Source organism: Leptosomus discolor, chromosome 6 (assembly GCF_034619465.1).
Source record: "Leptosomus discolor isolate bLepDis1 chromosome 6, bLepDis1.hap2, whole genome shotgun sequence".
In the NCBI taxonomy this organism is placed as follows: domain Eukaryota; kingdom Metazoa; phylum Chordata; class Aves; order Leptosomiformes; family Leptosomidae; genus Leptosomus; species Leptosomus discolor.
In genome coordinates, this window is record NC_141396.1 from 57,367,980 (window position 1) to 57,385,443 (window position 17,464).

The window sequence follows — 17,464 nt, forward strand, 5'->3', positions numbered from 1 at the left end:
TGGAGTTCTTCCTCTGAGGAAGGTTGTGGACTACAGTATCTCCAGAAGTCCCTTCTGACCTACGTTTTTCTATAGTTCTACAACATCAAGACACACAGCCACAGACACCTTTTTACGTACTGGCCATGAGAATAAGCTCACCACCATCCTCCTTCCTAAAGCATGGCTAGATACGGTTTATTACCTAGTGCTACACAACACTAGATAGAAAGAATTGCTTGGATGTACATCTTACAGAAAATTCTCCCTGATACAGAGTCTGGACTCCTACATAGTCCAATGTTCATGCATATGTTAGTCCTGAAAATAAGAACCCCAACGCATAACTGAAGCATTTACAATGACTTCAGACTAACACATGGAAAAGTACGCAATGGTGACTGAGGTACACACCATAGGAAGGAACATCACCCCAGGCAACTGCGGAAAGTACGGCTTAAGTAAGTGAGAACCAAGGCACTTGACACAAATTGGATTGATTACCTGCCACAGGTAAATTTAGCCTTAAGGCTAAAGAGGATAACAGCCCCCAGGGTCAGAAGGCTGAAGAGCCTGCCATGAAACTGGACTCAGTAATTGCTTGTAAGCGTATCTAGTATCCGATAATTCAAGGTAAAAATGTCATGAAGTCAGAAAATGAAAGGACACGTGGAACAACCCACACATGGAAACTGCATTGAGCTGTATTACCACATTAAATTACAGCATAATAGATGGCAACTGGTGAAAAGAAACCAAACAAAAAAAAAACCACAACAAAAAACACCAAACAAACACACACAAAAGAAAACCCAAAAAAACCTCCACAAACCAAGACTATGATAATGTATCTGTTTTCCTTATTGCAAGTTGTTTTGCAGGGGCAGAGGGAGACTCAAAAGGACGTTGACTCCCACTATTACACACAAAAAAAGGAAGACACTTGGTCAAAAAAGCAGGGTAAGAGGAACTCCTCTCTGAACTATGAAAGTTCAGTCTACAGCTCTACCCTTCTCTCCAAGCTCTTTTCCAACTGTTATTTTGGTTTTTGTGATAAAACCAATTAGGTTTTATGAATTCCAGAAACTTAGCATATATGTATCTCAACATAGGTTTAAGAAGTCCAGAGGTTGTAAACAGTAACTAAATCATGACATAGAGAACCCTGCTTGAGGTCACGTCCAACTGCTTCCCTGTAATCCTAGTGCAATATCGCCTCACGGTATTAAGATGTTTTGTTGGAACAAGTGTTTCACAGAAGCCTGGAAAAAACACTCCTTTTGTACCAAAGCTGTCACACATTTTTGACAAATTCCCTATGGAACTATTCTTCATTCCCTTGACAATGTCTTGCAGCTTAATGTTTCTACAACAATTCACGGAGCAGTTTTTAAGTAATTGATACTGTTGACAACAAAAGCAGTTCAGAAAAAAAATTGTCCGTAACAGAATAATAGCTTAAAAAAAAAAAAACCTATGCAAACTGAAATCGGTAGTAGAACTAACAATTACATACATAAAAATCTAGAAAACATTCAAAAGCAAATCCAATACTACAAGAATCTTGCATGTTTTAAACTACATACTCTTATTAAAGTTCAGCTACTTGGCTATGAATGCAGAAATTTAATCTCTAGGCGATATTTTCCCAAAATGGAACATCCATCATCTCATTCTGAGTAAATCCACCCACTGCACCAAAGTCTCCAGTCTCGACCCTGCAATCTGTTTATTACAGATACATAACTAGTTAGTGCTCTCCTTGCCACAAGAGGGTGCAATCACGTAGATCAATCAGGACTGCAGTTTATTATAAACATACAATTGTACTCATGTATCTTCAAATACATGTTACTAATTTTAATGCAATTATTATAAAGGGTAATATAACTAGTAAAATAAAAGTAATTAACTTCAAATGTTCAAATTGCCGCACAAGTACTGAAGAAAAACAGCATGGCCAGTCATATCCTTCTATAGGGAAACAATCCAGTCTCTACTTAGCTAAGTGCTCTTTTTACACTTACTGAAAACAAAAGACTAAAAAACCAATTGCATATTAAATTAGAAATTAGGTACCTTTACTCTTTCTTCAAAAGGAACTACAAAAGGTAGCTCTGTCAGAATTGCAAGTTGTCGTTCTTCAGATACAGAAAGAGGTGCTGGTTCCAAACCCACTTAAAATAGAAATAATAATTTTAAAATTTTTGGAAAGAACATTTTTAAAACAGTCTATTTTGTATCAAGTGACTGGATTTACTTTGTATAAAAATACATACATTAAAATAGTTTCTTTACTAAACAGTCACAGCCTTACCTTTCTTTAAACATTACTTTCTACAGGCAAACTGAAACATAAGTAGTGAAAACACACTGAAAACAAAATGTGTATGAAAATAAGTATTCCTGTATTTATTATTTTATTCAGAAGAAAAAAAAAAGTTATTTTCTTACTAATGACATTTTAATTTTTGAATTAATAAAAAACACATGATAGAAGACAATTAAGATGTAAGTAACTAGAATTTTCATCCCAATGCTCAAAATAGTTTAAAGGTACCATGCTTTCAACTACAACATCTACCTTCAATCAAATCATTTTAGGGATAAAAACTAAGAATCAAACCAAATCTAATGAAGCCAACAGAAAGGTAACATTTATTTCAACAAGTTTTCTCTCCCAACAGCAAAGTCACAGTGATCACATTAAATCCTTGTCACTGCAGGAACAGTGAGAACAACATCAGAAATTGTATAACGTGCTTAAGAAAAAAAGATTAGGAAAGAACTCAAGAAGCCACCCCAACAAAGACTCAATCGCATGTGGCTCCCAAGCTACCATGCAGCTCCTTTGAACGTTCTTATACCCACAGAGGATGTTTTTAGGAAACAACTCAACTTTGGGTAATGCATAGTAGAAGTGACAATCCTGATCTAATTTCCTGGGAAGAAACTTAGTTGCTGAGCACGTATCATGCTGAGAATTAATTAACTGCAGCAAAAAAAAAAAAAAAAAACCAAAAAAAAGGTATTGCTCACTGAGTAGACACTGTGGTTAAATGTCCACCTAGCTTCAGCCTACAGAGCAAACAAAACCCACAACTCCTTAGTGGTTTCATTTTCATGTTTAATAATCACCTCATCGAAAAAAAGACTCCAGAGCCTAGACGATTCATAGACCATACTACAAAACTGAAGTAAATTCTCCACGTTACTACTCAGTCTGAAGTTTACGATGGCAGTTTCAAGGTTTTCCTTCGGCTCCTACCTGTGGTGACTACCATCTTGCTGCCCTTCTGGAAGTGGACATCACTTCAATGCTCTTTTTCGTTTGGTTGGTTGGTTGGTTTTTTTTGTTTATTCCTCAAAACACTAAGTAAGGATATTTTAAGCACCAACCTAATGTGACGTGACCCAAAACATCACTGTACTTGATGTATATTCATTTGGGGCAGGTTTCAACATTACAAGGTTTTGGAATTCCTGATAAAATGCTTATGTGTGATTACCCTTTGTTTACTTAGTAAACATTTTTAATTAAAGTCAATGTACGCAGCCTGTTAAGATAACGGTTAAAAGCACTTTAAATAAAAAGTGCATGTACAGCAAAGGTAAACTACTACACTACTTCGACAGTTCAATTATTCCAGTCAATTAGTCAATTTTATCTGCATTTCTCCATCACAGCTTCTTTCTTTAAAGAGAAATATGGGATGGAGTCATCAATACAGAAGGCATTTAGAACTCACGAGTCTGCCATTTAAGTAAATGAAAAAGCACAAATAAACATGACCATATGTGATTCAGCAGTACTTTCATGCTAATTGGCTTTAACCCATATGGAGTCGAGAAGGACTGAACAAGTCATATGCACATTGTTACCTGCTTGTTTTCACACATTCACGTTAACTGCACTTTTTCTGGCCTGATTTCATACGAAAATGAGGTTTACATGAACATACTGTGTCACCTTTCCTCACCAGCTTGCCTCCAACACACCCTTTGAGCTAGCCAGCTGAATTTTAACTTTGACAGAGAATAGGAGCTTCAAAAATACTAAGTTTTGTGAAATTTTCAAATGGACAGAGAAATTCCTTTAGCGACCCGATTACAGAAACAGCAAGGAGAGCTCAGTTATCTGCTCCGTTCAGTGCATCAGCTTGTCTGACAGCCAGCCAGCAAAATGAGGGCATGTAGCTCCTCTGAGCCAACTTCTGCACAACATGCACTCCTTTATCCACTGACTGCCCAGACCATGGCAACTAACAAAATGGAGAGAACTGGTGCTATAATGGGAAGGAAGACAAGGGAAAGAGTTCAAGATAGTGTATGCATGAGGGAAAGGAGACTAGTAGACCAGTAGCATGGGAGAGAATCTGAAAGCAATAAATGTAGAACAGGTCTGTCAGTGGAGAACCTCAAGACAGTATAGCTGTCAAGAGCCATGCAGGCCAATGGAAGGAACAGGGATCACTGATGTAGAGTCCGTAAGGTATACAGGATACAGGCCTGTTGAAGCCTTGCAATTTTTGCTAAAACATCTGCTTTTAAGATTTCATATTATCAACCACTTACAATAGACGATTTCCAAAGAGATAAACTAAACTGAAAAAAATATTTGATTCAAAATTCTGAGTAGTACTTACAGTGAACCAACTATTTGTTATCTGAAACTAGACTAACAAGATAATTAAAATAAACTCATACTATCATAGCTATTCAAATAAAATTGTCATTATAAGAAGTCCTTCGGTCACAACCTCGGACAAAGCCCTTAATTCTGTACAACTCTATGGCAGCATTCAAAGGCAATGGTCTTCTGCAAACAATCTCCTGTATCTGGCTAAGGTACTCAAGATCACATCATCTTGAAAGAGAGCATGGACTCTTATAGATGAATCATTTTGCTGCTTAAAGGCCCTATTTTTAATTCCTTTTTAAATCTTCACAAGCATTAGTGATTTAATTATACCTGAGCATAGCAAGGTAAAATTCTGGAATAGTGAAGCTACAAAAGTATGCAAAGATGAAAGATACAGACTGTCTACATGAGAAACCATATTGGCACAACTAAACTGGTGTAAATTTATCCTGATTGCTAAGTTGGTCCAATTCTCTCATCTTTCTTTGGAAGTTCCATAAAGCCCATACATCTTGAGAAATTCAAGGAGTTAAGTTTCTGCCTTATCTAGTTAGAGACAATATTTATAAACAGTAATTAATACTTATCATGGTACTTAAAGCTTGTTTGTTTTAGTTTAATATACAATGAAGAAGTTTCTTGATACATACAGTAAAAGCAAAACCTCAATGCTTTACATCTTCTGCAACTCTAAAATTTTTGTATCTTATGTAACTCTTTTTATATATTAATATATGTATTTTTAACACATATCATTTGTCCACCTTATCATTTCCCCTCATTAATGCCAGTAGAAACTTGGGGGAAATATATTAAATATTCTGGGCATACTCACGCACATGTACACAAACACATCTTTTGTAAAATATCTGAAACAAAATTATAAAATATTGCCCTGCTTTTGGCTATCATTAAAGACTTTTATACAAAACACTCAGACAGATTTTCTTTGCATAAGGCAAACTATTACTTTGACTTAGTAAAGCAAAAATTGCATGGACAGTATCTTACCATCCAACGTAGACTGCAGCGGTCCTATTCTTCCCATTCTTCTGACTCTCCAGACATGTCTAGCGGATGGCACATACAGTTGTGTAACCTAATAAATTAACAGTATTCTACAGTTAAACATTATTTAATTACATATTACATTTTACTATTACACAGTAAATACATAAAATTGTCACATCCAAGAGTGTGTCTGAATGCCTAAGTATCTTCACTTCTAATCACTCCTCATTATACTTGTGCCTTAAAGCTGAGCTGCAAAATTAACAAAAATCTAATATAAAGTTCATGTATCATTTAAAAACACCATACAACGTTACATTAAATTCTGGTATTTAAGATACCAGAGAAGCAGAGTTTGAATTTTGAAATGTCAAATAAATTCTCTTTTACTTTGTACTGAGAATAGGTTAGCATCAGTTTAAGATGACTACTACTTTCTCTAAGGTGTGCCGGCACTATTTCCTAAGAATTATAAAGAACAGTCACACAGAGAAATGGAAACCTTGAACACAAGGCAAGCAAATGTGCAGTCATCAAAAACAGACAGAAGAGTTTACTGTCAACTATTCCATGCAAAACTTCCAACTGTTAAGACATCTAATAGTGCCAGGTAGTCTGAGGTGTAATTAGCTGCTTAAGATCCAAGTTTTCAATGACTCAAAGGATGTACTTGCATATTCATATTAGTGGGGTTTTTTGCACGCACATACACACTTTATAAGCTAAATGTAATTTTTTTCAAATGCTCTTAAGAGAAAAAAAAAGTAATTTCTAGGTGAGATAAATATAGAAAATGCTACTGATTTTTTTTTTTTGGAAGAGAATTTTGACTTTTTTTCCCTACTATAGAGCAATTGTTTTATTTAGCATTTTTATTAGAAGTACTTGAAATAATTAGAAAATTAAATGCAACAACATGCTACCAGATTTTCAGTTCTCCTGTGCTATAAACGCAGATGACTTACACCGTCACACTGTAAAGTGAGTTCTACTCTATGGATTGGAAATGTGATTTAACATAAAGGTTTCTTAACAGATGCAAGTCTTTCACATTAGAGAAAAGCAGACTTACTCCAGGTTTTAAACCACACTAAATCTGTGCAACATCAACATCACTGGTACTGTCAGGAATCAAACACTTTGCCATTGAAACTTTGGCACCTGTAAGGCTATGTGGAAAAAAGGATATTACTCTTACCTTATCTGCTTTAATGTTTTCTTGTTCTGACAGCCAGTGATTCGGTGGGCAGAAATTTCTCCTTGTATCTCTAGATTTCAACATTTTCACTAAGTTTGTGATAACCTAGGTGTCAGAAACACACACATTCAATATACATTTAGCACTGTGAACGAAGCTGTATAATCCACAAGCAAAAACTTAAAAGACATCTTTCAGTAGTGTATGAAGTTGTTACCTATTTTTAACTTACAAAAATTTCTCTTACACTTGAATACCTTAGAATGTGAGTAAGTAACTGTGGTTCACTTCTAAATCATCCAAAAAATTCGCTTATTAAAGCCTAATTCCAAAACCTAAGAACTAGAACTACCTATGACTAAGTAATCCTAGGACTACACTGCATACCTAAAAAGTTGGATACCTGTTCAAGGAAGCCTAAATAAATCATTACCATCATTAAATTACTTATTTAAAGAAACTAACACCTAACCAGGTAATTTATACAACAGTCTTTTATAGAGATTTTTTTTTCCTTTTTTTTTGCTTATATACATTTTCAGATATAAAATATGTGAACAGCTGCACATTTTAGAAGGGACAGCTATACAGCTATTCCTTACTACCTTACTATACCTTACTACTACACTCCAAAACTGAGATTCTGAACAATCTGGCTGATTTGTAGGTATTCTTTGTCCACAAGGAGGAAGATTCTTAAATTTCCATGCATCGTTTTTCAATGAAAATGCTCCACAGAAGAATGGAACCTTTGCTTGCCGTCTCAAAAAATCACTCCACACTAGGCAAATCTGAGGCATCAACCAATAAACAGTGGGTATTTCTCCCTGTAGTCAAAAAACTGAACTAACTAGCCAGCAGAAGATCACATGATACGCTTCTCAACAGCCAAAGTGATCAAAAGCCAACATCAACTTCAGAAAGTGGAGGAGAGGACAGAACCATTAAATTGTCACATAGCACAACAGTTACATCTCTGAAGTACATGACAGATTGACTACTTCTGGTTGCTGCATTAACAAACTAAAGCATTTCCTCAAGGTAAAGGTGCCTCAGAGGAATCATAAGTATCTGCTGATATCACCTCCCCAGACCCTGAGGTGATTATCCATGTTAAAAAACAAATGCTGATTTTTTAAGGGTAAAGGTCTACATCTGAAAAGACACCACAGGCTCCTTTTCTTGTCAATTAATGTCTTGCTAGCATTTTCAAAGCTGGCTAGAGGAAAAAAGATCATCTCATCCAGAAGCACATTAGCTTAAACCACTATATTTAATTCATTTTTATTCACAAGGAATCCAAATGACGAAGGGTAATTCTGTCATTACTATAACCATACAGTCAGAAAATGAGAAAACTGAATAGATAACTAGTTCTGCACATCTTCATAACAAAACTGGGAGGCTGAGAAAAACGGTTATCATGGTCACTAGAGCATCTTTGCAATTTTGGAGGGTTTTTTGGCAGTTTCCTCCAACTCAGCAAGGCCGGGAAGTAGGGATATCAAGCTAACAACTACTCCACCTCAAGCACAATTGTCATACTTGGTTGCATGCCTTCTCTCCAAAGCTGAACCAATTCAGCCCAACACTACATAAAACATAATTAAGTGGAATCAATAGAATATTAAATTACTAGCCTAAAAAGACATTATCACTGCTACAATGAACAGCCATCTGTTTTGCAACTTAGAACTACAGCACTTGAAAAATTCATAGAAAAAAAACATACACAAAGCTTTTCCAAAGTAATCTCGCTAAAAGACAGTCTTAATGGGCAGGTGTCAAGAGTAACAAAGAGTTTAATGGGCCTTCTAAAGGATTCTGTGTCTAGATACTACACAAAAGACCTTCTAAGATCCAGTTTGTAAAGGTCGGTCTTGAATAAAGAGAGAACAAAGAATGCTATTAAGGGAACCGTCTGATTACACAGGAATTTTCATCACCTTGCCCTTATAAAATTCAGTGCAGGTTAGACAAGTCACTGAAGTTCTATAGTCCCATTACTACTACATGCAAGAGAAGATTTAAAAAAAGGAAAAAAAAAAATCAGAAACAATTATCCACATGAAGACCATGCTAACAAAATATTTTATAAGCAATTAAAGAATCCTTAAAGAAAGCTGAGATCTTTCTGGAAAGACTGGAGTTCCTTCTCCACAGTGAATGGGTACTGAGGAGACTAACAATCTAAACTCAGGACTCCTTTGTAAAATTTTTTGTAAGATGTATTTTATTGAAAGGAAAGACCCACTTCAAAAGATAATATTAAAATAGGGATTTCTTCCCAATAAAGCACTAAGTGCAAGTAACATTCAAAACTGAAATTCAGCAAAATTAGCAACTTAATTTCTTAAGATTAACTCAAGATAGTGAAATAGTTCTTTTATTTGACAAAATGCATTTTTCATGTACTCATAATTTAAGTCCTTCTATGGAATCTGTAACAATTGACTACACTATTCAATATTATACCAAGCCAGAATGGGGGATGCTGATGGATAAAGATGTTTTCACATGTAATTCTTACCAAAGACCTCCAACCTGTTAGCAAATACGCACATAATTGTCAGCAGTCTCACTGTTTCCAGACTATTACCTTGCAGAAGTAAAGCCCGTATTTGCATGTATATATACAGAAATGTATTTCATTAAACACCAGTGGCATGGAAAATACGCAAAACAAGTGTGAGAAAAAAATAAAAAATTAAAAGCATAGATGATAGGGAAGGAATGTGTCCTTTTCTCTGCAAGCAGCTTGCAAAAGCTTTAGCAAAGATAAATCTCTCATATATTTGACATAGTGTAAAAGAAAGAAAACTATTTTCTACTTAAATTCATGATGAACTACTTTAGCTTTGTTTTAATGACTTGGAAGAAGATACTGCTGCCTGCTTACTGGCAAGAAGCTATTTTGAAGCTGCCCTCAGGAAAGACCGTGCCGTGTACAGTCTTCTCGATGAGATGAACTTCAGCTCTGTTGAATTTTTATCTGTAAGAATATGTTTCTGAAGGAGTAAATAAGGGAAGCTTTGTTATTAGCTACCGTTTGGGGTATAACCACAGCCTTTGAGATACCCTCATTTACATTTGTAATTCAGCTAATGGAAGACAACCCTGGCACTCAAAAACAGTAGGAATACACTGAGCTTAGACAGTTCCACTACAAGTTTAATTCCTGACTGTCAAAGTGGGATAGAATAACTCAGGATTTTACAACTTTCTGAATGACAGCAAAATGCGATCAAACATACCTGAAATACAAGCAGCTTATAAAAAGATTGATTAAATCTGACTAACTAAAGAAGAAACAAGAAGATGGCATGATACAAGCTACATACATAAAAATACCGCCAGCATGCCATCCTTCTCAGAAAAATAGACATATTGGGGTTTTTGCTTGTGACCTTTATATTGAAAGTTTATTTGGCAATTTAAAGACAAGTAATTAAATTAAATTGTGCAAACATATATTAGATCAATCCATGCAAATTGCAAATTCAGTGGTGCATTAGGACTGTATTCAATGCAATCAAAACATTATCAGTTACTCTCACTGCTATTAATGCTTATGCTCATAAGTGAAATGTGTTGTAAAATCAGGCAGAATAGGCTGGATAGAGGCTATCTTAGACTTGTAGAATGAATAAGCATTCCTTAATTAGCCCATCAGGTTAAGTGCAAGCCTTAATGGGCCTTTCCTAAAGTCTAGCATGACATCTTTCTCCAAACATGGCCAAGAAGAAAGTTCCATTAGCAATATTAATACAAGCTTAGTTGATCATTTTCATTCAATTAACTTCTTTCAATTAAATAGATAGCTTGACAAAAGCAGTGATAAAAAGACCTGAAGGGACAGCTGATGACTCGAACTGAACATTAGTGTGCGAGAGGTCGCCAGTATTAAACAGACTGTAAATCTAGCATTCAATTTGGAAAATGCATTTCTTCTGCTCCCACTTCTTTAATGAGCAATTTTAGCTGACTAGATGTGTTTGCTGCAGAATTTTCATGACAAGTCAAGCACTCTTTTTTTCGGCAACAGTTATATTAGGTTTTTTCCTGCCAACATTTTCAGCTTCCCTTAACTCATGTCTTAAGTAGGATGCTGTGGATAAAACTCGCAGAAATACATTGGTAGATATCCAGAAAGAAGATACATAAAGTTTACATTTGCTAAGCTGGATTCACCATCCCATTAGTATTCCAGCAAACCCAAAAGGGTTTTTTATTAGTAGAATTTTAGCAGAACACCAATGAAACTAACACAGCATGGTACAATTTAGTGAAGCCTTTAATAAGGAAGTACTTGAGTAATCGTATGATTCAGTTAGAATTGCACATCTACATAAAGTTATAATGACATGCTTGAATGGGAGCCCAAGTTAAAATCTATGTCCTAACTTTTTTATAAAGAAGATGAGCAAGAAAATTAAATTAAGGGTTACCAGGAACAAAAAATTTCGTTAGTTATCAAAATTTAACTACTCAAAGTTTGGCATTTATGCCAAAAAAGCAACGTCCCAAACTCACATTCCTTGTAACAACTGTGTTAAAAGTATAATTAGAGTGAAAAAAAAAAAATCCCAAAAACTAATCTCCTATCTTCAGCAGATGCCCAAAAAATTTATTTAAATATGTTCTGAAAATTGACCACAATTTACCTTGAATAACTGAATCCACCTTTTTTGTTCCGTCTGTATACATTGCTGCATTTCCGTATTTTTTGTTACTCCAACACTTCTAAATGCTGCAATATATTCCTCACGAACCTCTGGTTTTGTTTCTGGGTAAGCCAACTTTATGATTCCTAAACATGCATCTCGAAGGCAGCGTGATAATATTACAAGCTCTTCTAGTGTAAAAGGCATCATTGATGATTGTCTTTGACCTACAACTACATAAAACAAAAGTTTGAGTTTCCTTAAACGACTTTTTCTTAATCATTTTGTTATTAAAAAACCCACACAAAATCTAAAGGTAGAGAAAAGAAACATCACCCAAAAAAGAATGAGCATACATTTATAAAGGCAATTAGGTCTTGTAATTGTTTGCAGTCACAATGACTATTATTACAATATTCTCTTATTCTCTTCTGTGATTCCTGATACGTTATATTTTTAGGTTATACTACACGTTCAGTCACAAAGAACTTCACTCTTTTCACTAACTCATGAAAAATTATCATGATTAAGAACTTCTGTATCAAACCCTGTACAGCTAGGGTTTCCAAACTGTAGACCACAATTTTTTTTCTGTTTTTTCTAAATGCAATCATCATGAAAGAGCCAGCTGACAGCTGAGTGCTCAGGGGACTATCAGCAAGTCCACCCAGAAGTGTCCCCACAGATATCAGCAAATCATTGCCCAGGGAACTCCGCAGCCTTACACAAAAATATTTTGCAACACACTCCTATTCACTATGCTTGAAACTCACCTTCTATTGGATCACCAAAGAATTCATTATCATGAATAGAAATAAGTGAATGACTAAACAAAGAACTAAAAAGGTAGAACAGAGGGATAATTCGACTGGAGTCTTCTAAAGACATTGGAGAGCCTCTCGAAATCACTTGAAGGAGTGGCACCATAGACCTTAGAATATAAAAGCAAAATTAAAGACAAGGTTAATTACTCTAAAGAAAGTATTCATTTCAGCATCCTCGTAAAAATATTTACTAGTAGTTCCTACAGCAAAATAAGAATGGCACTCTCAGTTAAATATTATTTCCCAATTCTTGCAAAATAAGGTAACTCTTTCCAAGTTCTCGCCACTACAGTATCTCAGTGTCCTGATGATATATAAACTTTGGCATCAACTATTACAGACTGCGAACACTTTCTGGTTTAGAACAGAGACACAAAGCAAAGAGAGTAACTAATCTGCATGCCAGCACAGGACAAATGCGTAGGTCCAGTGCCTCAGTTCCTGGGAACATGTTTCTGCCACCATCAATTTCTGGACCAGTCAAAGTATACGAGATAAAACTCACATACTTGGGATGAAGTACTGGAGGCTTCGGTGTTTGTTATACTGATGTTAATAAGCACTCCAAAACCTACAAAACATCCCTTACTTTACATACGGAATTTATTTACCTATAATTATTTAAAACTGTTCAATTTCCAAGATTTCGCTCAGTTTTATGAAATCATAGGAGCTAAGTAGCCACTACAGTTCTGTTTTAATCCTCTTCCATGAGCACTGTCGTACCACTAATTGTCTCATTCTCCTTCCACTAGATACGCTCTACTTTAACAGAGACTCAGCTTCAGAAACGGTATATAATACATACCCTGTAATCATTCGTGTAGTCATTGAAGATATCAAATACCAAAGATGCCTCAGGAATCTGGCATTAAAGGCTAAACTATAAAGAAGCCTGCAAAAGGAAGTTCAAATAAATTGTATCTTACAAAATACTTTCTTCACAAAACACAATTCTTCTATAAGAACTTTTCTGTCCAGCATTTTTCAAACATTAACTACTTCAATTTGTTTTTTAAAGATGGAGGTTCTTATTCTAATCAAATCTGATGAAAGCCTCAAAAGCCAAAAAACAAGCATATAAATCCTTAAACCTAAAATACACGGTTTTCATTAACTCAGCAACAAATCACACAATATAAACCCAAGTTTGCAGTATTCCACAGAATTGAACACACATTAATAAAAATAACATACACTCAGAGTTATTTATCTGGGATTTTTAAAAATTCTAACATAGAAAATCACCAAACTAATTAACAGGTCACTTCTGTGATTCTGCCAGCATTAACAAACACAGCAATTTTTGCAAAAAGTAGATTAGAATATCTTAATTTATGCTAGAAGCAACTACTGATTTAAAATCATGTAGCAATTTTACTGCTATATTCTGCATGGCAGATACAAATATAACATCATCAATGGAACCATGTGTGTCACAGCAGCTACCCATACGCACACACTAATCCATCTGTAGACAGAAAATGGTTTATGCACCTGTAAAAATGAACATGTATGTTCACAAGTCAGTTATACACAGGACTGACTTTAACCATGTTATTTAAGACGTAATTACAGCATTATAAACTTTTTACAGAAATTAGAAATAAAAAGCTTCCTGGAATTAAAATTCTCCCCCAGCCTATTTTTTTCCCCCTGCAAGAAACAATATGCGTGACAAGCTTCATTCGCAATTACTAAGGTCTTTGAGGAAACTAAACAGGATTTGACTGACTAAACCCATTTTTTTCAGAGACTGAAGAACTATATTCGGTTAGTTACCACAAACGCTACTTTCCTAGGTCTCCTACTTCCTACTAGAATAAGTAAGTTAAAACAGATACTCAGGTCCACATCTCCTCTCAGAGGTCAATAGCCTCATAATGTCAAAATTCCCTTTGACCATGCATTCAAGAGGCAGGACACTGGGAAATAGGAGTAGGGAGGGTAGACTAGTTGCTACCTGAAAGAACAGTATTTATTACGGACCACATGGATAAATTAGAATTTGCCAGACGGCAAAAGGAAAGGAAGCACCCATTTCATTAAGGGAAAAAGTAAAACATCAGTAAACGGCTACAAACATTAGAGAACGGTTTAAACAGCAATTCATTTAAAGACATTAAAACAAATAAACAAACCCCACAAGAAAATCTACCCGCCCACTCACAAACAAACACTGAGTAGTGCCATACGCCTCCGGGTCCTCGCTTACTGGCTGCTGCAGCCCTGCGGGCGCTTTTGGCCGCTCCCACGCACCCAGCACAGCCAGGCCCTGCTTTGGGCTCTCAGGTCACACGCGTTCCCCAAACGCCAGCCGCACAGGCAAGGAGCTGTGTGAGGACAAAGTAGCACCAAGGAGGGCAGAACTCCTCACTACACAGAACAGACAGAGTTTCCCAAGGCACAGGGAGCTCTGGAAATAGAACGGGGGTGTGCAAAAGAAGGGAAAATGAAATACAAGGAAAGCTGCGCGTCTTTGCTGAAATATCACCCCGTTTATTTCAAAAACTTCGGATTTTAAATGCATAGATCAGCACTTTCAAAAAGAGCTTCACATATTACAGAGAAGTTCCATGGTGGTGATCGTTACTAAGTTTGAGTCAAATTTGAAGCAACTGCACCTAATGTCAGTTTAAGATAAGGTTTATTGTAAAATTAAGTTCTACTTTAAATATGTGGAATTTTGAAAAAAGTCAACCTGAATTTGATACATGGGAATTCTACTTCCTTCTAACATCATATTATTTTGATATTTGGATGGAAATTATGCACTATCATGTAAGGAACGGCTTGCTATATCTAGCTAATTTAGAATAAGGACTTGTATTTTAATGTTTAAATATCTGAATGATAGCTCAGATGTCTTGGTTTCTGAAATGAGAAATTTCCTCAGTGACCTTCAGTTCTCAGCCTCATATTTGAAATGAAAAGCAATTTGGCACAGTGCCGTTAGGTCTCACAGGGCTTCCAAGTAAAAACTTGTTAATTTTACAATCATCCCTGGAAATTATCTAATAGTTTTAGCAGAAATGAACAAACATTATGGACACTGAACCTATCATAATGTAATTCATTTTTTCATTCTACCAATATTCAGCAATAATGAAGGGAAAAAAAGGACAAACCTTAAGAGCTTATAATAATAACCTCTGTCTAAGTTTTAGCCATTTTTATTCCATATCCGTGATTCAGGCAGGCAATTGTAGTAACTGCTCTATTTCATGGCCCGATTCCAGAAATGCTGAATGTGTTCAACTTTCACATTTCCCTTCCCTGAAAATCTGGTTAAATACAAAAACGCAAACTTGGTAGAAGATGGTATCATGCAGTCTATTTTTTCCAATATGAAATACCTATAAATATGAAGCAGATTAATTCATCAATTCTAAAGTTTCCATACTGTTATCAGAAAATAAACATGAAGCTGCAAACTAAACATAGAAGGGGGAATTAGGCCTTGTGTTACAAAAATTTTACACCACTAGATTCACCTGAAATATAATCCATTGCAAAAAGAATGACCACAGAAAGAACCTACTACCCTTCCACTCCAAGTATAGACATTGGCTTTCAAAGTAGAAGATAACAATTGTTTAAAAAAAAAACCAAAAAACCACACCACAAAAGGATAGCCTTGAAAAGTCAGATTTCTGCATAAGTTCAATAAATTGGCCGTATTAAAAATTTACAAAATTTTTGCCTTCAGGTTGAAAAAAAAACCCAACATAAAAAAGCCTAAAAAAAAAAAAGTAAAAAATAAAAACTTTGAGAATTACAATCGGTCAAAATCTACCTCATTTGGTCTTTTTTCTTTGGCAGAGAAAAGATGTGCATCTGCTAAAAAACAGCATTTCCAGATAGAACTACACTAAAATGACACAGTGCAAGATATAATTCCTGATAAACTGCAGAACGTTACAGGGATATCTTATATACCCTCAAGATAAAGCATTATCAATCTACAAATTTAGAGATCAGTTAATGTAAAGCTTGAGTGTCCATACAATCTTGATCACTTTTTCCTTTAAAGGAATGAAAAAAACCACACACACACAAACGCTAGACATAAAAAAGAAATAATGTCTAATCTTTTATGTAAGCTAGTATAATCTAATTTAGGGGTTTCATTTTCAATATTTATATTATTCTAAAACAAAACAAAACCAAACCAAACCCACAAGTGGCTGAAGTTTAAACCCTGGGGTTTTACCCCTCCCATACGGTAGTTCTGCATTTTCTTGAAAAATCTCACTGCGTGCCACCAACCACCTCTCTTTATTATGAGATCATTATACACGGTTTTATATAATGGAATTATTAATACATTTTCTGTAAAGTTCAATATTCAGATTCGGCACTGTAGTGTGGGAGAACCATTTCTCTGCTACCAGAAACAATAAGCTCCTTTCAGGTGGAAAAATGCACTGTCCCAGCCACAGGCTATGATAGAGTTAAATTCACTCCCATGATCTATTTTAATTATACCAAATGAAATTATCTGCTCCCAAAAGTAAGTACGTAACGATCATTTATTTAGAACCCTGTTTCTCTCCGTAGGTATCTAATTGTCCACAAAGGCCACATGATTTATGTGTACTTGCCAGAACAGTATTTTGGGCACCTCTGGTTTAAAAAAGTGTCAAATTCCTCCTGCGCAATGGGACAGATTAAATGACCCATTAAGCTTAATTTAGCTGAGGCACCACTACAAGTTAATTAGTTAAAGGCAAGATTTTCACTCTAGGTCATAAATTGGGCCCAGCTTCCCACTGAGACCATTTAAGTTAATGAAGAGAATACACCAGAAGGAGAAGAGCTCATACAGCCTGCGAAAGGTCACTGCTGCTGGGGCAGCAGATTTTGACACCTCAGAACTGCAAGGTGTGACAGGTACGAGACAGCACGCGAGGACATCGCTACACGAACTACACCGCTCTCTAGGCTGCTTTGTGCTTCTGCCACTCTTTGTCCTGGACCAAGAATGTAAAGCAAAGCTTAAAAAAGAAATAAAAACTTCATATACAATGATTCTGGCTTTAAGAAAAACTCAACCGTGTAAGAACATTCCCTAAAGAATCACTAAAATAGCCTAAGTATCTCCAAGCACATGTATGGAGACAGGCTGCGCAGACTACACCAGAAT

At 35.6% G+C, this 17,464-nt stretch overlaps 1 protein-coding gene across 1 annotated transcript in view; it reads right to left on the minus strand.

Annotated features, from left to right (window-relative positions):
- The window catches only part of UBE3C (ubiquitin protein ligase E3C), a 79,573-nt gene that overhangs the window by 35,527 nt on the left and 26,582 nt on the right, over positions 1-17,464 (minus strand). The window contains exons 11-16 of the mRNA XM_009960955.2: positions 13,127-13,213; positions 12,268-12,425; positions 11,495-11,727; positions 6,831-6,935; positions 5,633-5,720; positions 2,059-2,156 (exon numbers count right to left, since the gene is read on the minus strand). Coding sequence (XP_009959257.2) covers positions 2,059-2,156; positions 5,633-5,720; positions 6,831-6,935; positions 11,495-11,727; positions 12,268-12,425; positions 13,127-13,213 — 769 coding nt within the window. The remainder of the gene's footprint in view (positions 1-2,058; positions 2,157-5,632; positions 5,721-6,830; positions 6,936-11,494; positions 11,728-12,267; positions 12,426-13,126; positions 13,214-17,464) is intronic.